Source organism: Coturnix japonica, chromosome 2 (genome assembly GCF_054131305.1).
Source record: "Coturnix japonica strain WE chromosome 2, WE-NBRP24, whole genome shotgun sequence".
Lineage (NCBI taxonomy): Eukaryota > Metazoa > Chordata > Aves > Galliformes > Phasianidae > Coturnix > Coturnix japonica.
Window position 1 is genome coordinate 1,517,975 of NC_140664.1, and position 18,400 is coordinate 1,536,374.

At 43.6% G+C, this 18,400-nt stretch overlaps 1 protein-coding gene across 4 annotated transcripts in view; it reads right to left on the reverse strand.

The window, feature by feature from the left end:
* Positions 1–18,400, reverse strand: part of ADGRB1 (adhesion G protein-coupled receptor B1) — a 263,519-nt gene that overhangs the window by 109,357 nt on the left and 135,762 nt on the right. For all 4 annotated transcript variants that reach the window (XR_014942377.1, XM_032442930.2, XM_015856457.3 and 1 more), the window contains 8 exons: positions 16,056–16,157; positions 14,312–14,418; positions 13,244–13,438; positions 12,206–12,274; positions 7,808–7,916; positions 6,896–7,039; positions 4,566–4,641; positions 1,024–1,126 (listed from right to left, as the gene is read on the reverse strand). Coding sequence is in view for 3 of the 4 variants with exons in the window: in XM_032442930.2 (XP_032298821.1) it covers positions 1,024–1,126; positions 4,566–4,641; positions 6,896–7,039; positions 7,808–7,916; positions 12,206–12,274; positions 13,244–13,438; positions 14,312–14,418; positions 16,056–16,157 (905 nt within the window). In the remaining variant the exon portion in view is untranslated. The remainder of the gene's footprint in view (positions 1–1,023; positions 1,127–4,565; positions 4,642–6,895; positions 7,040–7,807; positions 7,917–12,205; positions 12,275–13,243; positions 13,439–14,311; positions 14,419–16,055; positions 16,158–18,400) is intronic.

Below are 18,400 nucleotides of genomic sequence, written 5' to 3' on the forward strand. Positions count from 1 at the left end.
CTCTTCTCATTGGTGACAGGAGACAGGATGAGGGGAAACAGCTTCAAGTTGCACCAGGGGAGGTTTAGGTTGGATAACAGGAAATATCTTTCCTGTTTCCTAACAACAGAAGGGTTGTTAACACTGGAATGGGCTCCCCAGGGAGGTGGTTGAGTCACCATCTCTGAAAGTGTTTAAAAACCATTTGGATGTGGTGCTCAGGGACATGATTTAGCAGAGGGTTGTTAGAGTTAGGGTAGTATGGTTAAGTTGTGGTTGGACTTGATCTTTTATGCCTTTTCCAACCCAAGTAATTCTATGATTCTAAAGCCACTGAAAGAGATTTAGCATGACTTCTACAACTATCTTAGTGCACTTTTGAAAACTCTTCCCCAGTAGTCCAAAGTACAGACATGACAGATCTAATATTTTTGTTCCTGAGCCTCAGGAAGACATCTGAAATCCACAGCAAGAGAAGTCTTTAGGGCAGTGTAAATGTCCATCACATACATCTGCTTGGGGTTGCGCAGGGGAACCTGGAGGGAATCTTCATCTGCCTTTTACAGCGCTGATCACAGCATTAATATTCATGTCTCTAGTAATCTCTGCAAAGAACATTTCATGCATCAACCAAAACAACCTTTCCCCTCCATCTTCCCCTCACCAAGAAAGATCATTGTCAGAGCCCATTTTTCATTGCAGTTATTTTTTTGCCCAAGACCATGCCCCTCAGAGAAATGATACAAATTTGGGACAAGTATGCTCATGTTCCTTGTACAAGCAGTACACTCCTGCACTGGCAATGCTTGAGCAAGGAGGCAAAATTTGAAAGGCACAGCAGTGAGAAACAGCAAGACACCAACATCAGCCTGGACTCAGGATGGCAGTGGAGTGCCTCAGCAGTCTGGTTAAAAAGATTAAAGGATTCTGCAGAGGCAAAGACAGCTCAGGAGCCCAGTAAATCTGTATCCTTCTTCATAATATTCCTCCTATGCAGAAACATACACAGATGTGGGATGGTGAAGGTTGCCAGGAAAGACTTACATTGTACAGGTGGGAGAATTCAATTTCCAAGGGAGTGAGGAGGGACCGGGGAAATGGCTTCACAGTCACAGAGATGACTCTGGAGTTCAGAACAGTGCTGTTCCTGGGAAGAAGGGCAAAAAGAAGAGATGTTTTAAAGGGTCTGAGAGAAGGTGATGAATTCCCACTTCACCCCTTTGCAAAATAGAGTGTCCCATTGAATTCAATACTGTGGTACAAGGTTTAGTGTATACGGTGCAGAAGAGATTGGTCCCATTACATAATAAAGCTTTCAGACACACTTGCTGGTGATGGAACCCATCCTCTGTCCTTTGAGATCTCCCCACTGGATGCTAATCATCTAAATACACAGGACATCCTGATATTTCTGCAACACAGAAAGAACTGTCAGTCTAAATGTGTGTAAAGTCTGCATGACCATCCACTGAAAGTGCTGCTCTCAAAGTATGCCATGAAGGAATCAGTAGTAGAGTGGGAGGCCAGATCCTCATACATCCATGGATAAACAGAATTTCTGCCCCTTCAAAACTTCACCACATCTACTGGCAATGGCAAAACCTGGCATTGGCTAAACACTGGCAAAAGCTTTCACTTTTCTATCTAGATCTTTACAAAATGATTACTTGGAAAAGATTTGCACTTGTTTAAGCACAAGTGGGTTAAAAATATATATACATTGCAAGATAATTAATAAAAGCAAACACAAGATCTCAAAATCCAAAGTAAAATAAACCTGGAATCATTCAAGTATCTGTAAGCGAATACTCAGCAAATGAATATTGTCCAGTGGTAGGAGGAGCAGAAAGAACAACGGTGTTTTAGAAAGTTAAAGAAAAGGAAAAAAAAGAAAACACACAACAAAGCTTAAAAGAAAAAAGCAAATTATTTCATTTAAAATTTAATTAAAACTGGGATATAAGAAAATGAGGCACAGAAGTCAGTCTACACAGGTTGAGCAAAAGTGGGAATTCAATGGGAGTAAACATCAGCTCTACATTTTAAAACGTAGGCAGCTGTAGATAAGCTAAAAAGCTGCTGAAAGGTAAAAAACTTTTATGCACGGCTTCATTAGTAGCTGGGTCTGGAAATGCCAGCTCTTTTTTCATCACTGTTCAAATATTTGCCTGAACACTGTGAGGACTTTCTCGTGAGGAAGATGTAGGCCGCCATAAGGCCTCCCCTCAGCCTCCTCTGTTCTGGGCTGAACAAATCAAGGGACCCCAGCTGCTCCTCATACACCTTGCCTGTCAGACCCTTCACCATCTTCTCAGCCTTCATTTGGGTGCTCCCTAATAGTGTGATATCCTTATATGTGATGCCCAAACCTGCACCCACTGCTTGAGGTGAGGCTGCACAGCGCATAGTGGGACAACCCTTTCCTGGATTTCCTGGTTTCCTGAGAAGGAAACCAAACACACTGAGCTCAGGCTCGAGCAGGAGGTCAGATTTGCTCAGTGTGTTCCTACACGGCTATAAAAGGCGTGCAAACAGCTGTAAACACATTCATTTCTACACAGGGCCACCACGCTGCTGATTCTGATTGCTGCATGCATCCTCTGCAACAGAGCCCAGCTGGGACTGAGTGATGCTCGCTTCCCCATGTTGAAAAATTGCACATCTTGTATGTCCCTGTCTCAATGGTCACAGCTGTCAAGAGCCACAGGGCTCTCTGGATCTGAGGGACAGAGCAGTGTGTGGCTGAGATAAGGGATTGCCACTTGGGGGAGGTAAATTGGGACAATTAGGAAAAGCTCAGCTGGAGCCGTTTGCCGAGTTCAATTTACATTGTATTATACAAAGATACATATTTTTAGTGGGGAAAAAAACCTCCCTGCATTAAGGCAATGTGGTCAAAACCAGGATCTGTCAACTCACGTGTGTCCAGGAATTATTTTTACTCCCTAGGCAAGTACTGCACAGCTACATGGTTATTTATGGATATTCCCTTTTTTTTCTGCCTGTGTCCATTTGCACGGTGGTGAATTAGGAGGTAATGCTCTGCGGCTGCTTCTGTTACCTGCTTTTTTTTCTTTACCTTGTATAGCCACAGGTGATTCAGGACTCTGCATTATTTAAAGAGGGACTGTCCTTTAATTAAGGAACGTCTTAAATCACATCTCCCATGGGAATGCTGCTTAGAGGCTGCGGCTGCTGCAGCTGCTGGTTATCAGAGCTCATTCTCTGCTTGGCCAGAAAATGCTGAAATACCACTGGATCATTTGAGCCAATGATGTTTATTGCCCTTCTGATCTAATTCCCAGTGCTGTAATGGAAGATATTACAGAATACAGTTGGCTGGCTTGTTAATTCCTCTCTGCACTCACTTGGAGCTCTTTTGCCATTGCCAGAGCTAAATCTGTAGGTATTAAAATGATTATCGGTGAGAAGAGATGCCCTGGTGTTTATGGTAAATGGGCTCACGCTAATCAGTGCAGAACATATTTAGAAGATGCCTTAGGATTCTTAATTTACAGCCTCAATATGAGCCACCAAAAAAAAAAAAAAAAGAAAAGAAAAATTAAAATAAAAAAAATTAAACAAAAAAATTCAAAAAAGAGCAAAGATAGTGAGAGATAAAGGGAGAGAAGACAAGGGATGGCTGAACACAAAGGCTTCAGTGCTCGAGGCAGTTTGCAGCAGCCAGAATGTGGTAGACGTGCAGCCAAGCATGTCGCTCCACTACTCTCCTCTCCCTGAGCCTGTCTTCTGCCATGATGCTCTCAAAAGGTTCATCAAGGTTGGTGGCTCCCCAGTAGCTTGGGAGGACTGGGGCAGCTGGGCATCCTTCCTGTTATCACTTAAGCCCCTTCAGATCCCTCATAATGAGGAAGGGAGCAGGAGGATTCATTGCTGGAGGATGAATATAAGAGGTAAGCAGTGATTCAGTAGCACCAGCACAGTGATTCCCCTTGAAATAGGGTTGCACAGGTGAGAGTAAGGGAAGGCTTTGGGGAGACCTCATTGCAGTCCTCCAGTACTTGAAAGGAGCATTAAAATAGGAGGTGGAATGCCTCTTTACGAGGGTGGATAGTCATAGGACAAGGGAGAATAGTTCTAAACTAAGACAGGGGAGGTTTAGGTTAGAGATTAAGAGGAATTTTTTCACACAGAGGGTAGTGACGCACTGTAACAGGTTGACCAGGGAGGTTGTGGATGCCCCATCCCTGGAGGCATTCAAGGACAGGCTGGATGTGGCTCTGTGCAGCCTGGTCTGGTGGTTGGTGGCCCTGCATATGGCAGGGGGGTTTAAACTAGATGATCATTATGGTCCTTTTCAACCCAGGCCATTCTATGATTCTATGATTCTGTGATTCTATGATTCTATGATTCTATGATTCTATGATTCTATTTATGGACATGGATGAGATCCCTCTGTACCACCACTTCTCCAGGCTAACCAGTCCCTGTTGTTTCAACCTCTCCTCATGGGAGAGGTGCTTCAGGCCCTTTGTCATCTTGGTGACCCTTAGTCACCCCTCTCCAGTATATCCAGTTCTGGGGTGGGAGCAGAACTAAATCAATCACTTCAGGTGTGACCTTACCTCTGGAGTGAGAGGATGTTGCCCACATTCCGGTACAGCACAGTCCCTACCACGAAGACAGAAGAGTCATCCGTCTCTGCAGGACACCAGAGGGAAAGGAAGAAGACAACAGCACTGAGATAATCAGAATGTCATCTGTCCCCAGTTAAATTCTCTCCACCCCAAAATCCACCAGTGCAACACAGAGAGGGGACAGGACTGGAAGAGTCTGGATTCAGTTCTTTTTCCTCTTTCATTTGTTATGTTTCCAAGGAGACATCCAAGGGCAGGATTGGACCTCTTAGTGGGGCCTCTGTTGGGGCACATCTAACACCAGCATCACTACGGAGGGATGCAGTGCCTGATGTCACCACGTTGGGTCTCCATCAGACCTATGTGAGGACCAAACACTTTTAGGGTGACTGTGGGTGCCTGCCTCCATGCAAGACTCATTTAGGATGAGTTCTCTCCCATTCAGAAATCCCACTAATCCCTCTGACAGCACCATAGCAGGCAAAACTGCAGGGCAAGAAGGTCTCTTACAGCCACCCAGAGGCATTTGGACACATCCACAGCTATCAAGCCATCAGAGAGAAGAGCTGTGCTTGGGCCGACAAGGGCAGGCAAGGAGGGGAGATGTCCCACTGTGCCTGACCTGACCCCATAACTCATGTGCAGCCTCAGGAGGACAGCAGATGAGCCTGAATCATCTGTGTGACCTCTGAACACATCACTTGACCTCCTCCTCTGCCTTGCTCAGCCCAGCTGCAAATTAGCAAGAATTTTCCTGGAAGAAGCAAAGGCAGTAGAGGCATCCCTGAGGTTGAATTGTCAGAGTGGAGAAGAAATAAGTCACTTGGAGATGAGGAAGTTTGCGGATGTATCATGCTGTGGGGCTTCTCTGATGTCTCCTACCAAAGCTGATCTTTGAATGCACTCATTTCCCCAGAAGGGAAGATACTGCTCTGGATGTTTGTCAAATTGGGCTCAGATGAGATAGCAGGTGTAAATCAGGACAGACTGACAGACAGGCTTGCAGAGCAATTGACTAAGATTTGTTTCCCTAGGGAAGTCAACACAGACTTTTGGCCTCTGTCATAAACCCCTCTGCAACCAAGGATCCTACTTCCTTTCCAATAGAGTTTTCCCCCTTTTTGCTAAGAGAATGCAGTAGAACATTTAAAGAAGCAACGTGTGTTCCTGTGAGACAATGAGCAAACAAAATGCTAAGTTCTTCTAGGAACATAATGCTATGTTTAAAGCACTATAAAACAGGAGGAGTTTCGTTGGCTCTGCTCTGTCAGAAACTCACTCTTTACCCTTGAGAGTGTAATTTAACTCTTCTCAGCCTCAGGTAAAAATGATGGCAATGTTATTTCCATCTTGAGTAAGGAAACCTATGACACAAGGTCTTGGTATGACAAAGTCCAAAGGATTTCTGACAGACATAGCTCATTGTCTCTCACCTTAGTACAAGGGAAGGACAGCACATCCTGGTGCAGTAACCAGCAGCCTGCTCTCTCAAAACCACTAATGCTACGTGCCAGGCTGTCAACAAGGAAAACCCACCATTTCCTTGCAATCAGCCTAATTTAGAGACCTGTTTTCGAAAATCCATTTATCAATTCTGCCAAATGCAAAGGCTCACTGCCAATACAGGAATATCTTGTTTGCATTGGCTGCTGGCGCTGGCATCCAGGTAAAGGCTTTGCTAGCAGAGCCAGATCCATCAGTTGCTCAGCCTGATGTGCTAAGCTGTTCACCCTTGGATGGCTCTTCCAGGATTGGATCCAGTCTCAAAGGACATAACAACATTGTTTGCCTACGTGGCTGTCACCCTACCACGGCTACATTTCCTATGCTGGTTAACCATACTTATAAGGCACCAACAGAGACCACTACTGGTGTCTACCCCTATTAGAAACCCAGAATATTCATAGAGCACATTTCAATGCTCAACATGCCTTGCAGAGAGAGAACTGGAGATGGATCCCAGTGCCCAAATGCACCAAGAACAAAGCAACTCAGAAAACACAGGGGTGTTTTCACTTATTGCAGGCTCAAAAGAAGAAGCCTTAGAAGCAATCATCATGACAGTGTTGCCCTAAGTTTCTGTGCTGCCTCTTTCTGTTTTTTAAACTTAATGCTGAACTTGCCCAAGGAGTTCAGATTTGACCCTTGGTCTGCTCACATCTAAAACCCTTCCTTGCACTCAGCATTGCTATGGCGAGCTTCTATGAGCCAATCCAGCTCAGCTGGAAGGACAATTTGAAGACAGCCAAATGGAAGGAATCTCTCTTAGAAAGTGAAGAAGACATTTTCTTCCAGAGAATTCTGACTGTGCTGCCTACCTGCCAGCCCTGAAGACAGGATGCTCCTGGAGACAGTGACCTTGTCTTCCGAATTCTTGGCCCAGTCAACCATGCCTCTCCAGCCTTTCATGGGGAAGGTGATGTCAGTTGCTGCATTAGCAGGCAGCTTGTGAATGCCAAGGACTAGAGGGAAACAGCAAATAAAATCAGTAAGCAAAACCTGCCTCAATAAATTCACACAAATTGAAAAGCCCACTAGAGTCAATAGTAGAAAATCAGACAGCAAAGCCTTCCTGCCTGCACTAAACCTGGAAGAGAAGAGATCCTTCTACTACAGGAGTGGCCAGAAGCAGATGCTTAGGGAATTGTAAGAAAAAACAAAGCAAGGCTTCTCATGTCTTGTCCTTCCAGCTTCTAGCAGTCAGCAGGACTTCCTCAGCTTGTGGTTACATCCAGACAATGAACTTTATTAGCCACCAATGGAACTCTCCTTTGTGCATTTTCCTAATCCCATCATGAGCCAATCTGTACTTTTTGGCTTCTGCAGCATCCTTTGGCAACAAGTTCCATGCTGCGATTGTGCATACAGCATAAATCAAATACTGCCTGCTGTTTGTTTGCTGCCTGATCACTTCATTGGCTGCTGTGCAGCTCTTGTGCTGAAAAACAAAAGGAACTAGCTTAATTCTTCCCAGTTTGTCATCTGTTCTCTGTTCATGGTTCTATAGATATTTCACAAACCATTTTGTGCCCATCAGGCCCAAGTCCTAGCTTATTTGGAGAAAAGCCACTCCCTGGCTACGATCATCCACATCTTTCCCCAGACCTTTTAATGTTCCACCACCTGCTGCCTTCCCTCTTTCCCTCCCCACATCCAAGATTACGCATACTGCACTGCAATTACAGATTCCTAGGGTCTATACCCAACATGGGGAGTGTAAATCAACTCACCCAGGTTGTCCGTCACTTGGTAGGAATCCCGGAAATCTTTCATGCGAAAGCCGATGACATCAATGAAATCGTCCACAAGCCTGAACAACTCCTTGGCATTTGGCCCTATCTGCAGAGAAAAGGACAATACAGCTAATAAAAAATGCATCTAAAGGAGCCTAGAAAAACAAAGGAGCAAGAAATAGTAATTCATAAAATTGAGGCTGGAGGGCAGTGTCTCAAAGCAAAGCAAAGCAAAGCAAAGCAAAATATCTGGGGATCTCTGGAGTAGAAAATAATCTACGTCCTTTCCTTCAGGATTCTTTTTGCTATCAACCACTCGATCCAGAGCACATTAGTTACTGCTGGTGCTTGCTATAGCCCTCCTCTTGTAGTTAATGCAAGAAGAGCAACACGCCAGGACAGACTTCTACTAGCCATGATGGAATGTAACTACATGGTCTTTCCAAGGTCCTTTGGCTGGAGTACCTGGCCCAGCCTAGCAGTACACAAGCCATTGGCATTGCAATTGCCCACCCAGAGACATCATGACAGAAAGTAAAGAAGTGGTCCATGTTGAAACTCTGCCCTATGTCAGATTCAGAGAGCTTTTTCCAAGCCTTAGGTTTCCCTGATCCTCAGGTACTTGGCCTGAGAAACACACTCAGGATTTCTTCTTTGTGTGTGCATATTATATATAATATATATAATATATAATGTATATTTCCTACGTAGAGGGAGTTCACAAGAGCTTGCCTCCACCAGGATAGTTAATTTTGCTAACAACCCCCTGAAAGCAGACACACCAAACCAAAAACTCCAGCCTACTTTGTGGGTAAAGGTAGGTTTCTAGGAGGCTGGTTTTCAGGCTTGCTTCCAGGAGGGATACCTGGGACAATGTTTCTCACATATGGACAGTAAAGAAGAAACACTGGATCTCAAGGGATAAGCAGGGAACAAAATCGAAGGAAGGGCCTTCAATTCAATTCAGTGCTTCCCCTTCCTCTTGAAGGATCTCAGGGAACTTTGGATGTCTGTTTGATGAGACACTATAAAAGAGGAATGCAGCAAGCTGGTGAGTGCAGAGATCTATTCTGTCTTCCATTTTCATTTTCTGTTGAATTTCCAAGGGTTGCTCTTTGGTCTAAGTCTTTCTCTGAATCAAAGATCAACATGGCATGGTGCACCTCAAAGAAATCTAGACTTAAATTCTCATGGAGGGAGGGAAGAACATTCTTAAAGGCAGGAATCCAGCCCCTAAACATTACTCCTGAGATGAATCACGCTGTGTTCAGTGACACATGGCTCGACCACCCTGGAAGAAAAACCTTTTAAACCACTTAATAACCTTTAAACTATTTTTAAAACCTTCTAAAATACTTAAAATATAGTTGGACTAGATGATCTTAGAGTTTTTTTCCAACCATAATGACACTGTGATTCCACTTCAGCTAAATCCAACACCTGAAGCACCTGAACCCTTGAATTCCCACCTGCCTATGAACAGAAAAGGAAGAAAGGTGTTGAAGGAGTTGTTCATATATTTAATACAGTCATTTATAACTCCATCTGGTACCTTGATCACAGTTTGCTGAACCTGATTTCTGACACAGGTATCTCAGCCAGTTATTGACCCGAGTCAGAAACTACCTAAAGAGGAGACTAAATCCCAGCAATGAGAAGGGCTGATTTTGGAGGGAAAAGATGGTCAAACAAACACATGCTTAGCAACAAACTCCAGGATCTAATGTCAAATCCCAGGCACCAGATCACATAATTCTATGCAGAAAGCATCATCATCCCTTCTTTCCAATTCTGATGGCAGGATCTCACTCTCCAAATAATCAAGTTGACTCTTGCCCAGACAGTATTGGATTTTCTCTCTTTTTCTTCCCGATATCTCTCATATGGTAAAGATATTGGCAATAATTCTTATTTGCTTGTATTATACTGGGCATGCAAAAGGCTGTCAAACAATAACTGGTTTTGCAGTGACTGATTTCATAACAGGTAAGCCACATGAAATGAACTGTGCTTACTACCTGTCTTTTCCTCAAGCACAATTGCCTGCAGAGGCTTAGCAAAGATGATGAGAGGTCAAAGAAAAGCAGTCCAACTCCTTACATCTCTTTATTTCCTTTTCCATCACTATCACTTCTTTTCCCTGGGGTTGTTGAACTTTGAGGACAAGCAGGACAGGAGGAGATAAGAATGGCAGCAGAAGGAAGGCTGTATGGGCAAGGAGCAAGAAGGTGGCCATGCGTGTCACTCTGTTTGTCTATCCAAAAGAATATTGGTGAGACTAAAACAGTATCAAGATCAGATCAAAGAGTCCTGCCAATACAGCAGGTGTGCAGAGAAGGAGAAATAAAGTGAGGAGACTATTTTTAACAGTGTATTTTTATATTCTATTACAGGTTGAAAACACAATGTCACATTAACCCCAAGCTACACAGGTTGTTGTCTTTCAGGTTTCTATGATAAAACAGCTAATGTAACTGTCCCAAAAGCATGACAGCCCTTCTCTATCTGAATGCCTTTCTGGTTTATTTTATTTTATATTATATTATATCTTTCCCCTCCCCCCCATCTTCCACATGGGGGGCACGATGGAACATGAGACCATAATGATGTTGGGTTTCTTTCTAATGAAGGTATTGGGGAGCCAAAGCTCTTAAAAGAAATAATTGACCTTGTGAAATATGAGGCATTGGTTTGCTCCCTAAGCTTTGAATGAGAAGGACAAAGACTGCTGAAATCTTTGCCATCCAGCGCCTGAAGATTTCTGAGGCCATTTTCTGTCCTGAAGTCATGGTGCTGTACTGTCATCACTAATTCCATTAAAATAAAGGCCAGGCAAACATTTTATTTATGGCAATTTAGAGCATCGTGGTTCCACTCCTTGCACAGTTTGATGTAACGCTGAGGGCAGGCTGGGCTGCATCTATAGGTACAAAGAGCATATTGCACAGGGAAAGCTGATGGGAACAAATTGCCAGAGAGTGAAACCTGCAGCTGTTTTTATGGAGATCAGCAGGATTTCCCTGTTGTCATGACAACTCAATAGACTCCTCTGCACTGTTCTCAAATATGTACACACACCTGTGGTCTTGAAACTGAGCATTTGGTTCCTTATTTTGACTGGAATCAGACTATGCCATCCCCTTCTAAGGGAGAAAAGATGGAAGGATAGGTCCACAAGGCTGCTCAGCTCTTGGTCAAGGTCCTGTTGTTTAGTATTCTCAGTTTGTTTAGTATTGTCTCTCTGATGACTTTTGAAGCAACGAGAGATGGTTAAAAAAGGAGCTGCCATGTTCTGATCCAGACCTATGGGTACTTTCCATTAGACTGATCTCTCATAAAGGCTCTTATGTTCCTTGTCCAGGTTATTTTAATGCTGTGGCATAAAAGATCTGGTATTTTTGTTCCAGGGTATAATACTGAGGAAAGGACATGGAAGGAATGATCATTACCACTGGCCAATTCACCAGTTCACCAGTTCACCAATTCACTGCTGCTTATCTGAGGCAGAATCATTTCACTCTTTCCCATTTCACTCTTTCCCATTTCACTCTTCACCATTTCTGTTCCCAAAGACTGCAGTGAGATGAAAACATGGAGTAGCCCAAGGGCTCACCAAGGGAATGGGAAAGAGACAAGGAATAGGTCTTACCAAATTAAAGAGTGCGTCTATGACAGAAGATACAAAGGACAAGTATGACATGGATATATAAACAAACCAGTATGCAAGGGTTTAGCTAGAGAATTGTTATGCAGAATCTCAGTATCTGAGAGGACAGAAAGTAAAATATAACTGAATTTTTGTTCATCGCATGCTGGACTGAACTAGAAGCTCAGGTGAGCGGAGCACAGCTCTAAACAAGGAAATCCTGCTTGTCCTGCATCTTTGTAGCCAAGAACTCAAAACTACATAAACCCACTGCTTTATATTGGAGAATTATAGCAAGCAAGGAGGGTTATCAACTCCAAATCTAGCCTGATCTCTGAGAGCTATCCAAAATTTGGTATTCACCACCAGCTTTTTTGTTCTTACTAATGCGAAGACTCTGGCTTAGGGCTGAGATCCTGTGGCTTACAGAGCTACTCAGCCTGGCACTGAGATCATCCAAATGACCAGTGGCAGGTATCAGCTGATTTATGGTAACTCCTGTTGAGGTAGTCAACTCTGAAGCTGATCAGAGCTGACCATATCCAAGTAGTTTCTCTCTTTCATTATAAAATTATCTATTAGATGGGTGGAGATATTTCCTGGTCTGTGGCAACATGAAAGATTTGCGTTTCACAGAATGTATCATGGTCAAGAAGAGCCATGTAGACCATTGTAAATATCCCTTGTCATGGTTTAAGCCTATGAAGAAGGCTATGACTTGTTTCACTGAAGGTGTTGAAGGTTCATACCAGCTGAGCTTCCTCCCACTTGTCCCGGTTTTCCTCCGATAAGATGTTGCTGATGATCTGGACAAAGTTCTGGAGAAAGGAGATAAAAGAGGAAAAAGGGGATAGTTAGCCAAACAAGGCCTGTTCTAGAAAGGGCATAGTAGTGCACAAGGAACACATAAAAATCATCCAAGAGATTTTTCAAGGTCCTGTTCCCAAAGGTTCCCACAGCATTTAGCAGGCTTCTGCCTCCAAAGATGTTAACAGCAGTAAAACATTTTTTCCCAAGTTTTTTTTATTCCTGTGAAGGAACAGGACTGGGAACATGTCTTATCTTCACTGCTGAAGATTTTAAAGAACAGATTAGACAGATATCTGTCACAATCTGGGTAAATTCTGTTGATCTCGCCTTGCAGAAATCAATTCCTATCCTATTTCCTACTATTTCCATCATTTTCCAGCATAGGGAAACTTACTACCATGTTTTTTTTCTCAGTGACTTTGAAAGAGAAGCAGAGATGGATCAAGCGGGTGCTAAGCACTGTAGTAGTTTGACCACAAAACACAAAATGAGAAGGAAGGAGACAAGATATTTCAAGAGCATTGATTTTTTTCTCAAGTTTTGCCACCTTTTGCAGATACTGTTGGATCAGTTTAATGTTTCGGTGCTGATCAATCCCAAGGGCATATTTTGTAGCCACTCTATATGCAACTGCTGAAAGTAAAATCTGAGGGTGAGAAGCTATCAAGATATTCTTCCACATCAACATACAGCTACCCAATATCACAGGTTCCTCTTACATCTAGTCATTAGGGTGTAGTTCTTTCCAATATACCAATTAGCTTCCAGTGTAAGTGCTATCAGGTTGAAATAGTTCAGAGTGACTTTGAATTATTTCAAGATCTTACTTTATAGGCCAGAGAGAAACAGTCTCAAAGGAAGGGTTTGTTTACAAGCAAAGACACTTCACTTGGGCAGAACATAATCCTGCTTTTCATCATTATCAAATCAAAAAGAGGTAATCGAACCCTGAGACTTATGCAAGCAGCTCAGCTCACCTGCACATCTCCAGAAGTTGGGCTGTGATAAGCCCTACGGAAGATCTCTGTCATGTTCCTGAGTACATCAATGGTGGACAGCAAGTCTCCGCTGTAGCTGGTCCCATCCTGGGAGATTTCCACAAGGTTTTGGAGCACTTCTGACAGCCCATCTCCCATCAACCCACGCTGAGCTTTGGAAAGATGCTCCCTGGTCTGAGGAACAGAAAGATGACAAACACTTTAGTGACAGTGAAAGTCAAGTTAATGAGCTCGGTGAAGGAATTGCTGGGGGAAGGTTTATGACCTTCCTTGTAATTCAGAGCACAGATTAGACGAATCTGACAATCTTTGCTGACCTGACAGCCTGTGATATTTTTAAAATGATAGAAGAGCAAAAGTCAATTTTTTTCTGCATGCCCACAAAGAAAAGGTTGTGTGTAGGTTTAGAAAAGATTATTCTACTACAGAAATGCTATTCTGCTGCTGACCCAAGGCCAGCGAGCAGAAGATTTTTGCTCTAAAACCTTGTTTTCTTAGAGCAAACTTGAACTATTTTAGCTCAGACTGTAGCTCATCCTGAAAAGGACAGTTTTCATGAAGGCAATAGCATTGTAAGGCAAGCTACAGGAGACCAGCAGAAAAAAAGGAGAATTCATCACAGCAGTAATTTTAAGTCTATTGAAAATTGTCTTATTTTTAAGTCTTACAGTCACAGTAATTCTGGTGGATAATGTGATATCCAATGGATATCAGAACGGATATCAATGTCTCTGTCCATTGCAGGTCAGTTGGATTAGATGACCTTTAAGGGTCCCTTCCAACTCGAATGAATGCGTGATTCTGTTATGTGGAGGACTTTGTAAGACTTAGATTCTGACAGGTTAGACATTAAAAGACACAGTGAGGAACCATTATTGTCCATGGATTGCCTGAGCAATCACAAGACAAAAGCAATCAGACAGAACAGAGGTGTCATCTTCCTTTCACATGGAAATGCTGCTTTCCTTCTTCTTTGTAACTGTGACAGTATAACAAGCATTTGAGGAGACCCCAAATATTTTTAAAGTTGAAGTCAGTCTGCCTTACCATCATCTGTATGTTCCTGTAATCAATAGAAACACACTTGACGTATGTTGGGGGCTCCCAGTAAGCTATCCCTTCTTCATCTAAAGTGCATCTTCGAAGGATTAGCCCTAGAAGAAGAAAGAAAAGAAGACTGGAGTGGGGACATTTGAAAAGCCAGGCACTTCCATGGATATCATGCAGGACAACGTATCTATGCAGGCACAACTACAGACATAAAGGCAGCAGGGGCATCTGGAATGTGCTTGAGAGGTTATTTCTGTTTCCTCCTCTTGCATTTTCTTACTAGGAGACAGGACAACAAAAGGAGATGCAAAAGAAAAAGTATAACTTGGACACGGTTTGTCAGTGCTCTCTGTCATGTGGTCTCAGTCTGACTTTTGGATAGTCTTGTGTGGAGGCAGAAGTTGGACTCAGTGATCCTTATGGGTCCTTTCTAACATGGTATATTCTACGATTCAGTGATTCTAAGGCAAAAGACAGTTTAATCTGTCCTTCGGGGCGTGCTTCTTCCCGGTTCAAGAAGTCCCACGAGCCTCCCCAGGTGGCAAGGTCTGGTATTTGCAACTGAAGCACTGACTGCTGCTGCCTGCACAGTCTCAACAAGAATAAATATCCAACAGCACCATCTTTGCATCTGTTGAAACACTGAAAAGCTGCCTGCAGTCCTCCCCCAGGCTTTTCTTTAGCTTCAGTGTACAGTGAGTTTTGCAGTGGTAATCACACGCCGTTGCAATGCAGAGGAACACACACATCAGTGAAGAGAAAGGGGACAGGAATAGCCCAGGCAATTGCACTGCTATTTGGAAAGTCTCTGAGGAGCAGGCTTTGCTGGGTGCACAATTCCATTGCTACTGCTAAATGATTCAGTGACCTATGGTACAGCCCTTCTTCTAGGCTAGCATTAGGAATTACACTGACTGTTCCAGGATGCATGAGTCAACAACAGCTTCAGGGTTTTCTGTGTCCAGTGAACTCACTCATATAGATTAAAAACTTCATGATCATTCCAGACACTCCTGCCCTATTATTTTTTTATTTATTTTTTCCTGCCTGAGGAACAGAAACGTGCACCTGGGAACAATCTCCACCACCAGAATATTTGGAGCCTTCTCTCATGTGTTGTTTTCCACACCTTGGAATATGTGGCCACAACATATAACAACCGAATACCCAAGTTCTATCATTTCATACCACCATGGCTGAACTTGCAACTTGAGTACCTATAGATTAAGTTCAAAGAGTTCCTGTGATTTATAAAAAGGAGAAGTAAGCATCACTGGGCAATCTGATCTAGTGGGTAGCAACCTGCCCACGGCAAGGGATTTGGAAACAGATGATCTCTAAGGTTCCTTCCAACACAAGCCATTCTGTGATAATCAAAACATGACTGGGCAATCAAATTCAGATTTTCTACTTTGTTTTATGGTCAGCAGAGAGAAATATAACACCCGTGTCTAGTTGAGCCCAGTCTGTTTCTGCAGAATGGGGTGGAATTACCACAGCAGCTCTTAATAATGAAGCTGTAGGCAACAGCTGGAGGAGAGACCATCTCAAGTTAACCTGTATGGACCACAGGTTGTTGGTAAATACTAAAGAATCACAGAAACCCCCACTTAGCCTTGAGTAAAGGGCAGAAAGACCATTTGCTCATCCTCTCTTCCCACAGCCAGGTTGCCCTTGTCTAGAAGTCAAAGAATGAAAGGTGATCTGAGGGTCTCCAGCCAAGATATGCAGTCATCCGTACCGGTGGCATTGCGAGGACACCGAACAGCTGCAGCATCCCCAGCAGGCGTCTCTTTCCAAACCACAGAGGCAAGACTTTCCTCATCACAGATCTCATGGGGCTCTGCAAGGAAAGGAAAACTCCATTTGGTAAAGCCTCATGCTCAGGAGGCACATGGGAAAGGGCATGGAAAGGGGAAACAGGGGGAGTATGGTCTGGAAACATGATGCTTGGAAGATAGCTATTACTATTACACCTTGCCAAGGAGTTTTTTTCAAGTGAGAATATACAGTTTTTGGTGGTGAAATTCAGGGCTCCATGCTCAATTCTTTCCATCCTTCAGGATGACCATTTTGGTGTTGGATGTGATTAAAATGAGGCTCTGCATAAGAGTTAAGAATGAAGGATGGAACAAACAGGGGGAAAAGGAAACAGTTGGGAATATCCCCTGTGTGGCCTCCATTCAGGTCCTTTATCTGCTGCCATCAGGAGGACACGAAAAAAACCTGAGCACCAATTTGCACTAGCAACTCATTTCCAAATGCTGCTGCTGCAGAATCCAGAACTGCAGAAATGTGCAAAGGATGTTCTGAGAAGTTACAGAAAAAACTCTTTGGAAGAGAATGTCTTCAGATGCTTCTGCTGAAGGGTAGAGATATCAGCTCTGGAGTCTTTGGGGCCTGAGAAAAATACCCATCACAGAAGGAAGGGTTTGCGCTGAGAAACTCATTACTTGCAGCACATAAAATGAAAGGAGCCATGAGTAGGGTGTTAAAGCTATTCATCACTCCCAAGAGTGTGGAAGGGGAAAATTATGTTTAATGGTTTTCAATTATAGATTTATTTATTGTGCATTTCAAACTAACAATAAAGAGAAAGCGGAGAGTGTGCCTGCAGCTGGCCAGGAGTGGCAGCTGCAAAACCAAAGCCAACCAGCCATGGAGCTGGGTGGCTGCCTGCAGAGCTTCCTTCCTATGTAGGAAAACACTGCCCATGCCAAGGTCTAGTGGTGCCAGTGGGTGTGTGCAAAGCTGTAAGGAAAATCTACATCTAGCGCAACAAAAAAAAAGGCATTCTGAGTTTTCATGCTGTTCTCAATGCATCTGCATGTGATAACGCTGAAGGCATCCTTCTAGAAGGGAATATCCCATGGATGCAATGACGTAGACAATCTTAGACTTCGTGATAGCAGTAAAACCTTGGGAATGGAACTACCCAGGGTAAGTCTTGAGGCTTAACCTCAAGTCTAAAGGGTTTTACCCTATTATAATGAAATCCCAGAGGGCAAGCAAAACCCCTGCTGTGCTCTGCACATGCACATAAATAGTTCCAATGCCAACAACAGCTCATAACTTCTGTAGATAAGGCAGAACATGGGCAAAAACATGGTAGCTTTACACCTAAGTTGTTGACAAGGAGCTATAGGATAGAGAGATGAAATCTGCCACTTGTGATTGGGATGTGGTTACTCAGAGAGCTGAATGCAACATCCCTGCCTTGTGGCCCAGTGCTTTGACCATGGCTACGTATTTCCCACTTCAAAATGTGGTTTGGAAGGAGGGTTTGGGGAATAGGGTGGGAAACTTCTAGCAATCTCAGCTGCAACGTGCCAAAGCAAATACCACCTGTCAAAGAGCAGAGGGTGTTCATATCTGACCTCTCCTTTCTCCTCTGACTTCTCAAAGCTTCCCAGTCTACTCATCCCTGCAGTCTCCCTGGGGGCCACTGAGGGATGCTGTGGATCAGTGATGCTCTTTAGGAGTGCACTGACTGGCACCGTCTAGCCCATGAATGCAGAAGCAATTCCCAGGCCAGGAGAGAATCAATTCACCCTTTTATTTATTTATTTTTATTTCTGTTTCATAACTATATATATATATATTTTAGTAACCTATTTGCAAGGGGATATTTTAATAACTAACCCAATTAGGCTTAACTCTTCTGTTCAAATCAAATCATGCCAGCGCTTCATACTTTCTCGAGAATGAATGGAGTGGGTTTATTTTTAGCTAAAAGCCTTTTTTCTTCCCCCCCCCCTCCTGCAAATTAACAACTGCAGCAAGACCCTTCTGATTTTGAACCCTTGCAGGGCTCAGTGCCTCAGACATGCCTTTCCCTTTTGAGTGCTGTGCAGGCATCAGCCCCTGCGGACACAGAAGAAAAGATCGGGCTTGTTCTGCCAGGGCCCCAGCTGGCACACACTGAAGCTGAACTAAATCTTCATCACTCTGTAGACACCACCAGACAACCCGGTGCTACGGCTTTTAGTGGCGGAGGAGAGCTTTTGTGGCTGAGTTAGAAGAGACTCTCACACGCCTCTGCTAATTGAGAGGCACAGCTTGTAAGGAGAGGTGATGTCTTTTATT